General features: G+C 44.5%; 1 protein-coding gene across 1 annotated transcript in view; it reads left to right on the plus strand.

The window, feature by feature from the left end:
* VWA5B1 (von Willebrand factor A domain containing 5B1) overlaps positions 1 to 17,555 on the plus strand; it is an 84,454-nt gene that overhangs the window by 54,602 nt on the left and 12,297 nt on the right. Inside the window, exons 13-15 of the mRNA XM_029578052.1 lie at positions 2,905 to 3,194; positions 10,543 to 10,774; positions 13,610 to 13,924. Coding sequence (XP_029433912.1) covers positions 2,905 to 3,194; positions 10,543 to 10,774; positions 13,610 to 13,924 — 837 coding nt within the window. The remainder of the gene's footprint in view (positions 1 to 2,904; positions 3,195 to 10,542; positions 10,775 to 13,609; positions 13,925 to 17,555) is intronic.

The raw sequence follows: 17,555 nt of genomic DNA on the forward strand, positions 1-17,555 counted from the left end.
TACATAGGGACCAGAGATTGCTACATTCGCCTTCTGAAAACCATATTGTCATGCTCTAGCCCTTGCATTAGCCTAGACTAATATTCAGATCATGTCTGTTACACTAATCAATTCCTCTTTCTTGCAATCACAGCTTTAGATGCTCTCTCACACCTCACCCACTCATGGTTGTACTCTACACACTTTCTATGTACATACACTTTTTCACACATACTCCTCTCATCTTCTGTCACACACAGCGCACACATCCATGGCTCTATGGATCCCCAAAATTGTGGCTCAATCAGAGGGCACAGACATTATTTTAGAGACTCAACCACTAATTGAATAAATGAGGAGGCAGATTGGGCTGCCTGGTTAAATTTAAATGATATGTATATCTGCTGGGTTTATGAAACACAACTGATCTTGCATCTAGCCAAAAACCTAGTGTTCTAGTCACCAGTTGGCTAGTTCCTTGTAGACTCAGATTCAGTTCTTGACCCAGCTGTCTTCTGGAAGAACGAACTTTGAAGGGAGAAGCATCCTGCTATCTCAGCAGCAGAAAGTTGCTTCATGGATATATATGTGAGTGTGTGTGTGTGTGTGTGTGTGTGTGTGTGTGTGTGAGAATGTGTGAGTGAGTGAGTGAGTGAGTGAGTGAATGGTTGGGGAAGGGAGAAGATGAAGACCATGCATGATGACCCTCTGACAGATGAGAAGAAATAAAAGAGACCATGAAAGGGAGGATAAACTGAGAGCAAGAAGGTTCATCAGAGAGAAAAATCAGTAGATAAAACTGTGTAGACAAATGAAGAACCTGAGATGAAGTTTATCCTGGGAAGAGAAACCGAAGTGTAATTAAAAAAGAAACAAGTTTAAAATGAGACACTAGTACCATCCTGTATTTAAACAGTTCTATTTACTCATTAAGCGTGCGGATGGAAGCTGAAATTTTTATGTCTGATTGCAAATTATCCCAGCTATAATGAGCTATAAATGCCACCCTGATATCATTTCTCTGGGGGAGTGTGGGAGGGAATGTACAGACGATGTTGGCAGCTTCTTTTTTTTTTTTTTTATTTTAAATAGATGAGAAACTTCCTGCTAAAAATACGAATTCATATTTATGTCCTAAAATGAGTAATTTAAATGCAAGTCTAAAAATTAATGGCAGTGTTTGTTTCCCAACTGTTGCGTCTACAAATTGAGCTAATTAGAACCAGGTTTATCTTCTCTTATTCCAGAGAAGGAGCAGTTTCTAAACGTGCGGACTGTTGCACACCTCCATCTTACCAATTTTCAAAGCAAACGTAACATTTCCTTTGAAACTTCTCCCACCACAAAGTTAAGTCCTGCTACTTTGGGAAATGTTTCATGGATATTTTATTTTACATGATTACTTTTTCAAAATGGAAAAGGAATAGGCGTAAATGCAAACCCCGCCCAGACTCTGACACCCCCTCCCCCCAGTGGAACAGCTCTCACCGATACACCTAGACTTACACGTGTACGGGGCGTATGAGTATTACTGTATGCGCGTATTGACCGGCAATTTTGAGAAAAGACATTTCTATGGATTATGCACTGGGATAGAAGTCCCTTTGAACATTCGTACTCTCTAAATATTAAACGGTTCCCCCCTGGCTATGGGATGTCTTCTGCCTCTCACTGAGCCTTATTTAGAATTCATTTGTTGACTGGCAAATCCAGATTAATGTAATTGTCATCTTTGCAAAAGGGACCTAGAGGCAGAGGGAAAGTAAGTCATTAAAAATGACATTGGAAACCCCCCAGCAGCCTTTCCTGATTCATTTCGTGTCATTCTCAATCCAAAATGAGACAAAAAGCAGCAACGTTTGTTTCTGCATCTTCGCGCACACGGAACCGATTTATTCCGTTCTTGCCTTTACGAAAGTGGGAAATGGGCACAAGAAGGTGGCTTGGACCTTTGATGGTAGGAATGGGATAACGGGAAAATCTTTGTGATAAAACATTTATTTCACTTTGGGAGGAATAATGGAAACCAGGAAAAACAATCAAACCCTTCCTAAATTGACATGTTTATTCTTCTGTTGATCATACCTGGGAACTTTTTGTGTTGTGATCGCCCTGAGATTGCTGATTATCAGAGTGGTTGGGGATGGGGAAGGCAAGGAAGGGGGGGGGGGAGTAAGAATTATCTCAGCTTTCTGTCCCCCCTCCTCATGCACTAATCAATCTCCCCATCCAGCCCTTCATAAGTCACAGCTCCCTCGCTCTACCATAGGCTGAGTCCCAAGCCCTGAGCTGCCACATCTCTCCCCTCCAGTTCATCCCCACATCCTACCTACAGGGTCTGCCCCAGGCTTATCCTCTCCTTCTCCCTCCTGCTGGCTTACCGAGGACGGGGGAAAAGGGTGAAGTTGGAGCAGAAAACAATTGCTCTGCTCCCTTCCTTCCTGCTCTTGCAGACTTCATGAAGGGGAGTGGCTGGAGCAGCAAGCAGAGGGCCATGAGCTTTAGACTCTTTACCAGGAGACCAGCAATGGATACAAATTCCCAGAGTCTCCAGGCGAAATCCAGAGAGTTCCCAGGGTATTTATTTATTTATTTAGAGCTTTTTTTTTATACCGGCATTCATGATACAATCACATCATGTTGGGTTTACAGGTAACAGGGGGAGTGATAAACTTTGAACAATAAACCGGTGATGAAAAGCAAGGAAGTAAAAAGTTACAATAAAACAGGGGAAGTTGGAACTAGGGGAAGAAGAGAAGAAGGAATAATTTAACCAATAACAATGAGAGGAATGAATTATTTACATAGTGCTGTCGGGTATCTTATAGGTATGCTGTTGACTGACTCATTGCCAGTGGGTGAAATGAGTATTGTCTCTTTAGCTCCTGTAAGATTAAAGCTTCTTACCGCTCTTGATTTTTCCAGGGGTGGATCCCAAATCTCCATCACGGCGGAGGGCGTACAGCACCAATCAGATTGCTGATCACGACCCCACCAAGAAGGCTCATACCTTCAGTGACCCAAGCGCAGCCGTTGGGAAGAATCCTCTTCACAGAACTCAAATCCAGGAGCTCTTAGGACAGTCGGGCCCTGAACCATGGCACGCCGACCTACAGGTGACTGATAAAAGGGCTCCTTCCCCAGGCGCCTGTGCTCTGAAAAGACCCACGACGTTATTTATCTGCTGGGCCCTGAGACTGCACGTTGGCACCACAGTAAAGTTAACCTACCTTTTAACTATTTATCTTTCTTCCATCTATCATTGTAATTTCCTTTCTCAGTTACATGTAAACCGACATGATGTTTTTTACGAATGCCGGTATATAAAAGTTATAAAATAAATAAATAAATAAGGCGCTGCCTCTGCCATTAGTCGTAATGTTGGGGAGGGTTTGGGGGCAGCCCCTTGAGTTTCATGGCAGTTGCTTTCCCGTTCATGACGCGTGGCAGTAAAGATAAACTCGTGATGATCCCTTTGTTATTGCACTAACAATGCATTTGTCACCAGCTTTTGAGAGTTAAACTCCATTCATGAGGAGGTTGGTGCAAAATTAGATAATGATGGTGATGTCTGACTACTCAAGCAAACAGGTTGTTTTCAAAATTATAAAGCACTGTAAAATTATGAAAGAGAAGAAGAGATGCTTTTGGGCATCCATCCTTAGCTCATAGACACATAGAAGCAGGATGGCAGGAAAGGAGCATATGACCCACCAGTCTGCCCATCTGTCTAATTTATCCAGCCCTTACAATTCCCATCACCCCCTCCGAGATCCCCTGTATTTATTCCAAGCTTCCTTGAATTCAGATATCGTTTTTGCCTTCACTGGGAGGCCGTTCCATGCATCTGTAAAGAAATATTTCCTAAGATTACTCCTGAGTCTTTCCCCTTTTTCCCCCTCATCCCATGACCCCTTGTTCTAGATCCTCCTTTTCCTTGACTCCTGTGCACGGAAACCTTTGAGTTATTTGCATGTCTCTACCATATCTCCCCTATCTCGTCTTTCCTCCGGGTTGTGCATGTTTAGATCTTTAAGTCTAGCCCCCGTATGCTTCAGAACGAAGACCGCGGCTCATTTCATGCTGACTTGATGGAGGGCGTATAACTCTGAAAAGCCCATCACAAATGCAGAATTATCACCTACAATCTGCTGATCTTTATCACTATATACCTTGCATAGATTGTGGTGCTGAGAATGGTTTTTGGGGACCCAGAATTCTTCATTGGTTATAACGTTGAAGAGGGTTTGTGTGTGTTCGTGGGGGGGGGGGGGGGCAGTAATCTGCTTCTTCCTTGTTACTGATTTTTCTCTCTGCCTTTGCGCCTCCCTGCTTTAACGCTTCTCAGCCATTTCCCCAAATGACTGAAACCCGTCCTGATTCATAGATCTCTGCTTGAAGTCATAGAGTGGACCATAAAATGAATCCTGAAGCAGAGCCCCGGGGGATGTATCGACCTGTCAGTGGTAATAAAAGTGAGAGTGTAATGGAAGCTGCGGAGAAGGCACAGAGCAGAGTCCAGGCTGAGGCTGCTGCCCTGCTCTTTACAGTCTGAGGGTCTGATGTGTCTCCTCTCATTAAGAATTGTAAACCTTGTTTTGTAATCGCTGGGAGTTAGTGGGGTTAATGTCAGGTGCGTTTGTTCTGGGTCCATGCTAACATTTGAAGACCCTTGAAAGGGAGATTTTGTGAGTGAAGGACAAAGGTATCCAAATGTCACCATGACATACATTATAGTGAGAAACCTTTAAGGAGGGGTACAGTGGAAGCGCAGCAATATTTCTGGATAAAAATCAAGGCGGGAGCGAGGGTTGGATTCCAAGTCGTCTCTGTCATGTCTAAATTCCAAATCTGATTTCTCTTCGCTCAAAGCAGCACACCTAGACATGTCTTGCTTGTCTACCTTAACTAGATGGAAGCTTCAGGGAGCAGGGACTCCCTGTTGCGTGTCTGTGTAAAGCACTACATAGACTGAAGGGATGAACTTTTGGGTCATGGGAAGGTAACAGGGTCATTTTAGGGGACATGATGTGGAATGGATAGCTAAGAACCCACCACTACGTAAGAACATAAGAAATTGCCATGCTGGGTCAGACCAAGGGTCCATCAAAGCCCAGCATCCTGTTTCCAACAGACGCCAAACCAGGCCACAAGAACCTGGCAATTACCCAAACACTAAGAAGATCCCAAGCTACTGATGCAATTAATAGCAGTGACTATTCCCTAAGTAAACTTGATTAATAGCCATTAATGGACTTCTCCTCCAAAAACTTATCCAACCCTTTTTTGAACCCAGCTACACTAACTGCACTAACCACATCCTCTGGCAACAAATTCCAGAGCTTTATTGTGCGTTGAGTGAAAAAGAATTTTCTCCGATTAGTCTTAAATGTGCTACTTGCTAACTTCATGGCGTGCCCCCTAGTCCTTCTATTATCCGAAAGTGTAAATAACTGATTCACATCTACTCGTTCAAGACCTCTCATGATCTTAAAGACCTCTATCATATCCCCCCTCAGCCGCCTCTTCTCCAAGCTGAACAGCCCTGGCTGTTGCTTTGGAACAGGTGTCCAGCTGCTGCTGAAAGCAGTTGTCTGCAGGTTCGCTCCTTTTTATCACAGACCTATTGCTTTGTTTTTGTGCAGGGAGACCAGACATGCAGAAAAGAATCAGAATAATCCCCGAGATTTTCACTGGAGAGTCTGGCGTTCATATATAAGTTGATTTATTTTTTTTTTGAAGGTGGGAGTGGGACAGGAGGTTGCTGCTGTGTGGATGGAGAATTTGTTTTCCTCGGTTTGGTATTCTCTGAATTCTGACACAAACTAGAGAGAGGGTAGTGAGCAGCCACTGCCCATCGGTGTTTCCATGGCAACTTGGAAAAGATTTTGAGAAAACTTTAATGCAAAGGTTAGGAACAGCAGTAAAGGCATGAAACTAGGGGGTGGCTGAGAATGGGAACTGGAGAAATAGAGAATGAGGAAGAAAGGAGGGGAAAAGAAGAGGTATAGGTTTTATTGATTTAAAACAAGGCGATGCACAAACAAAGCGATGTAGAAAAACAAAATACATCATAAAGAGAAAAACTGCAAACCAACAAACCTCACAAAATGCAATCAAATAAAACACTATAACATGCCGTAAAATAAAACGAAAATGTAAAGAAACCTGTAAATGCCCAGGGTCATGGCCCAGCCGGTAAAACAAAACCCCACAACGCTTCCTAACTATTCATGTAGTTGGAACATCCCGAAATAATTCAAAAAACATTTAGGTATAAAGCCATCCTGTAACACTTTCCCTGAGCTTCTGATAATTCAATTCCATTTGCCTTTCATATGAGGAAGAAGGCCCCGACAAACAAAGCTGGCTGGACGATTGAGTTCAAGCCTACAAAATACCTACAGTACCTGAATGTAAACCGGTGTGATATCTCAATTGAGATGAATGTCGGTATATAAAATAATAATAAATAAATAAATAAATAAAATAAAAGCCTGACATCCACAGGTCTAGTTGTACCAAATGTGAGGGCTGGCTGGGTTTGTGTGGTAGGAGAAAGACCGACAAGCCCACTGGTCTAACCCATATGCAGTGATGCCAGGAGCCCAGGTGTGGGTGTAGCTTTGCATCTACTGATTTGCAAAGGAACTCTGTGATTTTCAGTATCACTGGAGGAATTCTGGGCTGCCCAGCAGTTTGCGACCTTTGGAGCATGGGCTCCTTATAGAGGTGCCGGACAAGGCAAGGCACTGAAAGGTTCAGGCTTGGAGAAATCTTCTCTGTCAGCTTGGCGCTGACAGGGGATCACAACGTGCTGGGCTCCGTCATCAGGAGAAGTGGTGGGAGGACAGAGGAGGAATATTGTGAAACGTAGGGAGGGCGGTTTAAAAGCATCCCTCAGATTGTATGCCATTAAAAGCAGTTCGTAAGCTGCACCAGTTTTCAAAACAGATTTGCACGAATAAGCCTGCTGTGAAAGTGGATCCCACTAAGTCTACCTTGCACAAGTTGCACCTGCTGTGTGGTGCGCACAAAGGGGTACATTTTAAGAAACCGCGTGCGCGAACAAAAGTACGCTGGATTTTATAAGATACGCGCGTATCTTATAAAATCCAGGGTCGGCGCGCGCAAGGGGGTGCACATTTGTGCACCCCCTTGCGCGCGCCGAGCCCTGCGCGCGCTGCCCGTTTCCTCCACCCACCCGTACCTTCCCTTCCCTTCCCCTACCTAATCCACCCCCCCCCACCCGGCCCTATCTAAACCTCCCCCCTACCTTTATTCTAAAAGTTACGCCTGCCTTCAGCAAGCGTAACTCGCGTGCGCCATCTCTCGACCCAGGGGCTGTTCCGGAGGCCTCAGCCGCACCCCCGGAATGCCCCCGGGCCAGCACCACGCTCCCCCCCCCGACACGCCCCCGGGAATGCCCCAATCGTCGCGCCGCCCACCCGACACGCCCCCGACACGCCCCCCCTAGCGAAGCCCCGGGACTTACGCTCGTCCCGGGGCTTGTGCGCGCCGCCAAGCCTATGCAAAATAGGCTCGGCGCACGCAGGGGTTTTTTAAAAGGGTTACACGTGCACCTTATGCGCGTAACCCCTTTTAAAATCCAGCCCATAATGTTCTTGAAAATTGGCGCGTCTACGATAGAATTTTGCAGAGTGGGAGGATAACTTTCAAACAAATGAGTGCAGTGGCAGATTCGTTTTTTGTAACTCGTGTGCTTTATAAAATATGCGTATCTATCTTTATCCCTTAACAAATGCGCGTATGGAGGCTTATGCGCGAATACATGCATTGAGCATGCGGACTTGTCCGACCTAGTCTAAAAATATCCATGCATTTATTTAACATGCGAAAGTAAAGCAGGACTTACTTGTACATAGCGGGATTTATGCACATAAGTTGGCCAATTTTAAACCACGCGCACATCTAGGAAATTGGTTAGGCCACCAACTTTCTCCAGGTCATCGAGGCTCTGCTGGCTCTTCAGCCTGAAATCCATCCGAGACACCCAGTCTTCCAACCCTTGTCAATACTTCACAATAAACACGTTCGATATCACCTGCACCAAATAAATAGCAGATGTAAAAATAAGCAACAGAGCTGGAAACCGTACGCATGTTTAAAGCAGCAGCGTACACCCCTGGACCTCCCCTTTTTGTTTACACGCAGGCATGCAAATGGAAAAGTGGAAATACGCCCATTGTTTTCTACATTTATAAAATACGGAACATGCATGTGCAGGCTAATTTTTATGACCTTATGTGCATAAGTGTGAATATCGGCCGAGCCGGATAAGATACGCCCCCTCCCTCCCTTAGTCAGATAAGTAGTTGTCTAGATAAGTTATTTATAAACAATTCATATTGGCATAGGCCATGCATGTTTTGAAATACTGCGTAAGTGCACAGGTTTCTTTTAAAAATGATCAGTTTGCTTTCCATTCAGCATGGGATGTTCTCATGAAACATTGGTAAGGGCCAGGCCAGAGGCGACGGGTTTCTCCCTGGGAAATAGTTTTAGATAAGTGATAAAATGTTTCGGCCAGATGCGTCTCCCCCTCTCTTCTCCTGTTCTCCCAGATCTTTCCTCCTGCTCCTCCTCCTTTCTACCTCGTATCACTTCTCATGCTCCCCTTTTCTTCCCTTCCGCCACAGAAGACAGTCAGCAGGCTGGCGGCAGCAGCAGCAGAATGGAGACAGAACGATCATGCAAGCACTATTATTGTTATTATTGCTATGCCGGTCCCCCAGGGTTTCTCACTTGCCCACTTTCTGTTTAGAAAGCAAGCACAGGAAGGGGGAGGGGGGAGAGAGAGGAGAAGGAGCAGCTACAGGGAATTGTAAACTGCATTGTGGTTCTTGCTCCAGCCTGGCACAAATAAGAGAGGAATGCAGGGCCTGCATCGGCTGTGGGTTTTCTGTCCAGTAGAAACCTCCACCGTTGGGGATCTGGAGGAAAAATCCATCAGGGGGGGTGCAGTTGGAAGATCCCACTTTGAGAAGACACTGGGTGACTTGAGGCTTGAGGGATTGGGTAGCCTGGCAGTCATTAGCTGTTATAAAAATTCACATACTCCTAGATTCTAGGTTGCAGTTACCTTGGCGCTCATATTTATAAGATAATTAAATTACTGTTAGTTAAATTTTGAATTCTAACAAAACAGTGAGAAGATGCTTCCATGTGGCAAAATTCTTGCCCACACTTAACCTTAATACTGAAATGCCATTCTTGATTACGAACACATGGCAATTCAATTAATAGTAAAGCTGAATTGATCCCCTTGGGGGAGCGTAGTTTTCAGCGCATGCCTAATCCAATAAAACCTGATCCCTGCGATTGAGTTAAATCCGCGCAGTCAATTTTGCCAGTTGTTGGAAGACAATTCTTGAGGGGTGGCAATGAGTTCCAGATATTCTGAGACTTGGGGGGGTTAAAGGAGTCTCTTTCAGCAATCGCATGTGCCATAGAAACAAAAAAATTCCAGGAAAAGGGGTTCGTATTATGAAGCTAGTGGAAGGCTCAGAAGAAGCAGGAGGAAATGCTCCTTTATTGAGATGATGGTAGAGGCCTGGAATAAGTCCAGCAGACGTGACGGAAAGTAAGTTTGGAACAAATACAGAGGTCAGTGGTAATAATAGGGTTGAGAAACCGGCTAAAAGCAGCATGGGGGGTGGGGCTGGGGCAGAGGCTCTGGTTGATGGTTTAAGTATGGGAGCTTGAACACTCACTCATCCAGAATGGTAGAGGAACAAGACAAAGATGACTTGGATAAGGAGCGATATCCTGCAGGCGGTCAGGCTTGTACCGTTGGCAGCTGAGATATATCCTTAGCTAGGGCAGCATAGATGGGAACATCCGAGCAGTCTGGATGCAGATGTTATGTATAGATCCTAATATTAATCTTGTACTTTCATTCAACAACTGGGGGGGGAGGCGTCCATCGAACCACAGCTTTCTGCTAAGCATTGGAGCATCGGTGATTATAATGAAGTCTCCACGCATTTCTGCTTGCTGCTTTGTATAGATCCTCAGCCGGAGCCTGAACGGTTGAGCTAATAGATTTCCGCCCCTGGAAGCTTGGATGGATCACAGAATGGGTTGGGTTGCTTCCTGGTTCTTTCCAGCTGGAGCCCGGATACTTTCAGCGTTCGGAGTTGAAAAATTCCTCTTCATTTGCAAAACGGATGGTTCATAGTAACTTCCTACGTTTAGTTAAAAACTTTCCCCATCTTCATCTGTCAATCCGTTATTTATTTTGTGATTTAGAATAATTATTTTTTTGTGATAAGCTGTGAAGGTTTCTTGATGATGATGAATTGCTTGGTGAGATGGGTAAGCTAGAGTTTTGGATCCTTTCTTACTGGGGGACTCTGTGAATCCTGGTACGAGCTGGGTGGTGTTTGTATCTTTTCATACTGGATAATTTTGCTATTTGAAGAGCTGTAACTGAGAATACAAGCACCCAGGCCCATTTACTCTAAAACAAGTGTAGCCAGTCCTGTGCCTCTTTTTGTGTAAAGGATGGCTTTCTCAGCTCCGACTTGTTATTTTTCACAGCCCTTCACAGCCAGTCCCTACATCTCTACAACAAAAATCCGAGGTGCTGGTGCCAGGCGCCCATCCCTGCTTCACCAGAGCTGCCTCTCCTTTTGTCATGATGTGGATTCTCCGCAGCCACAGGATGGTCTGCAGTTAACTATCACCGGGAGGTTTCCTGGTCAGCTGGAGATCCCCTCTACCTTGAACACTTCCTCTGACAGCCAATCATTCAGCAGCCCTGGGGACTTTGGTGAGTGATGATCCTACAAAACAAGTTGATCAGAATCTCCTTGCAGTGAGCGGGCAAGGAGGGTTCTGCATGCTTGACCAGGAATAATTGCACAGGAGGTGAGCCTCTTTCAGTGGAAAGGAGACTATGGAACGAGGGGTCATGGGATGAGGGTGAATGGGGGTAGATGCAGGAGTAATAAGAGGAAATATTTCTTTACAGAGAGGGTGGTGGTTGCATGGAACAGCCTCCCTGTGGAGGTGGTGGAGATGAGGAAAGTATCTTTATTCATGGGACAAGCACAGAGGATCTGTGAGGAAGGGCTATAAAAGTGAGCAGTAACTGTGGATGGACGGACTGCATGAGTGATGTGGTCTTGCATTGCTGTCAAGGGGTTCAAAGTGAAACTCTGCATACCTAGCAGCCTTGCTCACATATTGTGAGTTGCTTGCCCCTTGGTTTAATTCCACCTTAAATCTTCACAGCCATGGACTTGTTGTTTCTCTTTCCTTGTGTGTCTTGTCTGACTGACTGTCTTGGCTAAATTGTAAGCTCCAAGGAATACGGACTGTCCATTCTGTAACTCTGTACGGTGCTGGGTAAATCTGTTATGCACTATGGGGCAGATTTTAAAAGCCCTACGCGCGCCGGACCTATTTTCAAAAGGGGCTTGAAAACATGGGCGGCGGTGGGGCAGGAGCGTGGCCAGAAGCAGGCGTAACTTGTGAAATAAAGGTATGAGGTGTGTTTCGGGCTGGGGGGCGGGACAGGTGGGGGAAGGGAAGGGAAGGTGTGGGAGGGGGGGGAACGGGGAAAGCCAGCTGGTCTCCCCGAGGGCTCGGCTCGCGCAAGGTGCACTATTGTGCATCCTCTTTCGTGCGCCGACCCCTGATTTTATAACATGCGCGCATGTTGTAAAATCGAGCGTACATTTGTGTGCTTACAAATGTAGGCCGCACGCGTGCATTTTAAAATCTGCCCCTATACAAATAAAGGTGAATTTTGCGCATAAACACTTACGTGATCCGTTGCGCCCTGTGGCCCCCTGCTACATGACTTTACTTCTGCTATGAATGGCGGGTAAGTCCAAAAAAAAATAGCAAGCCATTTTGGAGGGATTTAAAGGGTCTGGGGTAACTAGGGGGTGTACAGGGGGTGTACAGGCTATCAGACCTGGGGGGAGGAAGGACCTATCTGAAACCGGGCCAGCTGGGAGCGAACCGGTAAAACTGGCAAATGTGTTGGCATGTGTCCCTTTTAAAATTGGGATTTACGCACGTAAATGTTGGGGACACCCCAGAACGCTGCTGACATGCCCCAACTCCACGCCTTTTGTTGTTTTGCACGCTGGGTTGCTCGCACACGGGCATATATGCACACAACTGGGTCGTTTAAAATATGCGTCGCTGACGCTCGGCCCGGATACTCGCGGACTTGGGCCTTTAAATGCGAGCAACTCTTCTAAAATTCACCCCTCAGTTTTTACAGTCAAAAAAACAATATGTAAACGTTCCAGCCCTGCACCCCCGGAACGCCGCTCCCCTTGTGTGTGTAAAGTGTGCAAGTGCAGTGTGTATGTGCGTAATTTCACTCACCAGTTGGGTGCACAACTTTCTTAAGGGCCATTTCTGTGCATAAAGCACTAATTGACCTGCAAAAGTCCCTTTGAAAGTTGGCCTCAAAATAGGTCAAGTTTTTGGAGAAAAAGAGATTGGTGGTTACGATGATATAAATGTGTTGATCCTGGCAGGATGACAGCTATGTTTGGAGTTGGGAAGGATTTCCTTTTTTTGAGGCATTCTTACAAAGAAGAATAAGAATGCCTTATAACCTGGTCCTGTCCATCTGTCTGTCTTATCTGTGATGAGTTTTGGGCCAGCCGGAGCCCTAGATCCACATGCATCCGGCCAAGCCAGAAAAAAACCAGCGCAAGCGGGGCACTATGGCCAGGGGAAAGGGAGCGATGACAGCCACAGCCCTGGAGGTGACGTTTGGTCTCCCACGCCCGGTCGGCCCGACAGAGCTGCCGGAGGAGCGCGTTGTGGCAGGGGAAAGGAAGGGACGCCAGCCAGGGCCCTGGAGTCTGTGCTTGGCCACATGCGTCCGGCCAGCCTGGGGCATGACGTTGCCAGAGTTGGAGTGGAAAGATCACCAACTCCCTCCATGCAATCCCTGGGAACATAGCCTTTTCAACTTGTTTATCAGTGCAGAAACAAAGGTCATTAAACAAAAAAATAAATAAATAAGGGGTTACCTTTTATATTGGACTAACAATACATTTCTTGACTTGTTTTCCAGAGTTGACAACTCCCTTCCTCAGGTCAAAACAAAATGAGCAAGTCATAGGTGAGGAATGGAGTGTTAGCTTCCAAAAGCTGGTCAAGAAATATATTGCCAGTCCAATAGAAAGCTTTCACCTTATATACATTTTTTGTGTATTGACCTATATTTCCATGCATTCAAGTGGTCTAACACAGTACCACATCTTTTATCTATGCAACTGAATTGATTATAGATATTCAATATCTTTTTATCCTTATTGAAAGCAAAAGAAGTTTTCATTGTATGTTGTCTGGTCTGTTTTTTTAAACCTAACAAATTATATAACAGGGCTAAACAGGCAAAGCTTCCTTTGTGACTTCAAAAAAGCAATCAGGCTCAACAGATTGAACAGGGTTCCCATGTATTGGAGCTGGCTCTTAGCATCTCAGGAAATCTTTGTAGCCTTTAACTTCTCATCAGAGTTAACTCTAAACGTGTTTTTTTGAGGTCTGAGTTCAGATGGTTGCAATGAGCCCTTTTCCAGGTTCAGAATTACAAAGTGAAACATACAATGCCTTTGTTCCTTTCTCGCAGATTCTGCCCAGCACCCTTCTTTCACCTTCGAAACTGAGACAGCTCTGGACTCTGCTCCGCAGGACCGAGCCCTTGATGACGGGGGAGAAATGGCCCGGGCGCATTGTGTTTGCAAAGCTGTGGTGAAGGGCTTGCAGGGCAAGAAAGCCGTCCAGTGGGAGGTCGCCTTTGACATTCTCTCGCTTTTCCGAGAACGTGAGAGCAGGGAGGACGTGGACGGTGACCTGTGGAATGAAACGTTCCATCATTTGGCAGCAAAGTCGATCATTCGAGATTTCGAGCAGCTGGCAGAGAAGGAAAGTGAAATTGAACATGGTAATGAGTGAGACGGCGAGTGAACGAAATGAGCAAAGAAGAGATTGGGGAGGGTCAAACTTGGGAAAGCGCAAAGCATGAACCAACTAAATCACACATTTTTAAAGCTGAAATTAGTTCCCTTATTCATTCTTCACATAGCCATATGCCTAAACATTCATTCACTAACATTAGAGAGATGAAGAGACTCAGGAAGAAAGAGAGAAGGATTTATTGTGTTTAATGATGGTTATGTATGTTATGTTTACGTTGTTATGATGAATGTTTAAATTATTTGCATTTATGATCGTTTATCAGCTTATTTTATTTTAACCGTATTATATTATGTGTTTACTATGTACCCTGCTCCGAGCACTGGTGATGGAAGGCTGGCTTAAACAAGTCTGTAAAAGAGAGGGACACAGAGAGAAACAGATAGAGAGGGGTAGAGCAAAGAGAAATAGAGAGAGAAAAAGCAAACAATCGATAGAACAGACGAAAGATAAAGAGGCTGATGTACTAAACTGAAAAATCTTGTCGCAGGAAAAAACTGCACAAAAACACCCAGAAACACCAGAATTTTAGTGTTTGGCATGTTTATAGTTTTGTTTTTCATATAACACCCCCTTCTGGGAAAAATCTTGCAACTTTGGACCAGTCTCTGTAGTAGATGTTAATGCTTGTCCTCTAAATTTATTTAAATTCATAAATAATGAGTCGCTGAGATGCAAAACACATGCAAAGCAGCTCATTAGTAACAAATATTTTGAGAACCGTCATGCAAAAAACATCTCAACCACTAGTTTTCAGAGAGAAAGATCTACACCTCAGTGAGGTGTCATTATCATTTTTTCTTGTCATCCTAGGAACTCAAATTTACCTGCGAGTTTTCTGTCCAGCTCATTTCTGTGGGTAGAAAACTCGCACTCAAAAGAGGCCGCTAACCCAGGGGAAAACCCACAGGTTAGTACACTGGCTTCAAAGAGAGAAGGAGGAAAGGAGAAAAAGTAAGATGGGAGAGGGATAACGTCAGAGCGTTAGGGTCTCTCCTACTGAAATTCCCACTGTTTGATGAGCTCGGTCAAGAGCCGTTGAGCTCGCTCAGAATTCAGTTCAAAATGACCTAAGGGGATTGAGGGCAGAAGCTGGACCTTATCTGGTTCAGTTCAGCGAGAGTCAACTCAAAGTCAGCTGCAGGCCGCTTACCCCAGAAGCAGAAAATGCAGCAGTGATTTAAAAAACACCAAAAAAAAAATCCCCCTCTATTCTGATAGGGAGCAAAGCAAAAGAAATGCTGATGGAACCCTTTTATCTCTTCTGTATTATGAAACTGGGGCCTTCCATTGTCACATGCAGGCCCAGAGATGAACAACGTAGGCAATTAGCCAGCTAAACACAGATGGGATTGGGTCGGGGTAGGCAATGACATGCCTAGCTTTGAATTTTCCAAACTACTTCCGTTATTTTGGCTGATAAAGGTCCCTATCTACAGAAAAAGCGAGCACTCATGTCTGCGATACTTTCTCCCAAGGAAATTTGCAAAGAGAAATTATGCCCAGACTCTACCTTTGAAAACTAGTGCAAAGCTGGGGGCGGGGGGGGGGGGGGGGGGGTAAACATACCTGTGGGCTCTGCACCAATGTGGGCAGTTTTGAAACGTGACCCCTTACTACTTCAGGGGTCAGTTTGAGGGATCCAGTTCCTCGAGACTAACTCAGAACACGTATTTCACATATTTTATAAAGGGATCTAAATCGGTTCTGTGGAAAAGACTGGGCGTCATTATAAAAAAAAAAAAGGAGATGGCATGCATGGAAGGGAGGAGAAAGGTTAGGAGGAGTCAGCACGGGTGGAGGAGTAGCAGGGGTTGCCAGAGCAGCCTCATTAGGAGTTTCCAGACTGGTACAGCAAACTTTCCAAGGTGAATTTGCCAGATATGTTTTAAGTGGACATTGCTAACATTTTGATTTTCAAATTAAGGAGCCGGGTCTTAGAGAGAACATTTCTGAGTGAATACAAGGGAGCACCAAGAAGACACAATTAATAGCACATATTCCAGATAGAAGACAATGACAAGGGATGCCCCACAAGGGTTTATAACTTGTGTTATTTAATATTTTTGTCAATCATCTGGAGGGTGGATTAACTAGCAATACTTCATGTGTTACAGATGTTATCAAACTTTGCTATGCTGCTATAAATGCACTATGAAGACTTGGGTGATTTGACAGAGGGATGCAGATGGTCTAAGATGTGGCAGATGAGATTTATTGTGGACTGTTGTAGAGTAACACACATGGGGGTGGGGGTGGCACAAGAATATGCAAGGCAATATATTTTGAACAGATTCACAAAATAGGAAAAAGATCTGGAGGACAATATTCAAAGCTGTTTAGATGGATAAGTCCCAAGTTATCCATCTAATTCCAGGTTATCCAAATTATCCATCAAACTCCAAAGTTATCCATCAAACTCCCAAGTTATCCTTCTAACTCCAAGATATCCAAGTTATCCATCAAACTCCCAAGTTATCCATCTAACTCCAAGATATCCATCTAATTCCAGGTTATCCAAATTATCCATCAAACTCGAAAGTTATCCATCAAACTCCCAAGTTATCCTTCTAACTCCAAGATATCCAAGTTATCCATCAAACTCCCAAGTTATCCATTAAACTCCCAAGTTATCCATCTAACTCCAAGATATCCATCAAACTCCAAAGTTATCCTTCTAACTCCCAAGTTATCCTTCTAACTCCAAGATATCCATCAAACTCCCAAGTTATCCTTCTAACTCCAAGATATCCAAGTTATCCATCAAACTCCCAAGTTATCCATCTAACTCCAAGATATCCAAGTTATCCATCAAACTCCCAAGTTATCCATCTAACTCCAAGATATCCATCTAACTCCAGGTTATCCAAATTATCCATCAAACTCCCAAGTTATCCTTCTAACTCCAAGATATCCAAGTTATCCATTAAACTCCCAAGTTATCCATCTAACTCCAGGTTATCCAAAGTTATCCATCAAACTCCCAAGTTATCCTTCTAACTCCAAGATATCCAAATTATCCATCAAACTCCCAAATTATCCATTAAACTCCCAAGTTATCCATCTAACTCCCAAGTTATCCATCAAACTCACATTATCCATCTAACTACAGAGACTCTAATGGAATGTTAAGATAAGTTGTTTCTTTTATTTGCAATTATAACAAAAATTATACCAGACCGATGATTATAAAGTTATAATGCTTACATATGAAGGGTCACTAAATATATGTGTGTAGTCAGCGTTCACTAAAATAGCATGATGGTCTTACCTTCTAAGCCTTGACTTTGCGTCAATACAGGGTGATTTTCTAGCAGTCTCTTGTGCTTCTCATCACTCTCAGAAGTTCTCTTTGATATATTATTTGATAATAAACTAGGAAAGAGTGTGCAGATCTATGCAGCAGCAGCCAAAGCTGAGGGACACAGTGGGCATTAGAAGGAAGGGAGGAGGTTAGATCATTTCTTCCATTGGGCAGGACCTTTGCCTGCTCGCAGCTGAGCTACGGGGGAGGGGGGGGGGCCCGTCCTGAAAGTGAATATCCAAAAGCAAAAAAAAAAAGTACAAAAACAAACTAGCATAGAAAAGACGCCGATGGC

Source organism: Rhinatrema bivittatum, chromosome 15 (assembly GCF_901001135.1).
Source record: "Rhinatrema bivittatum chromosome 15, aRhiBiv1.1, whole genome shotgun sequence".
Classification (NCBI taxonomy): Eukaryota; Metazoa; Chordata; class Amphibia; order Gymnophiona; family Rhinatrematidae; genus Rhinatrema; species Rhinatrema bivittatum.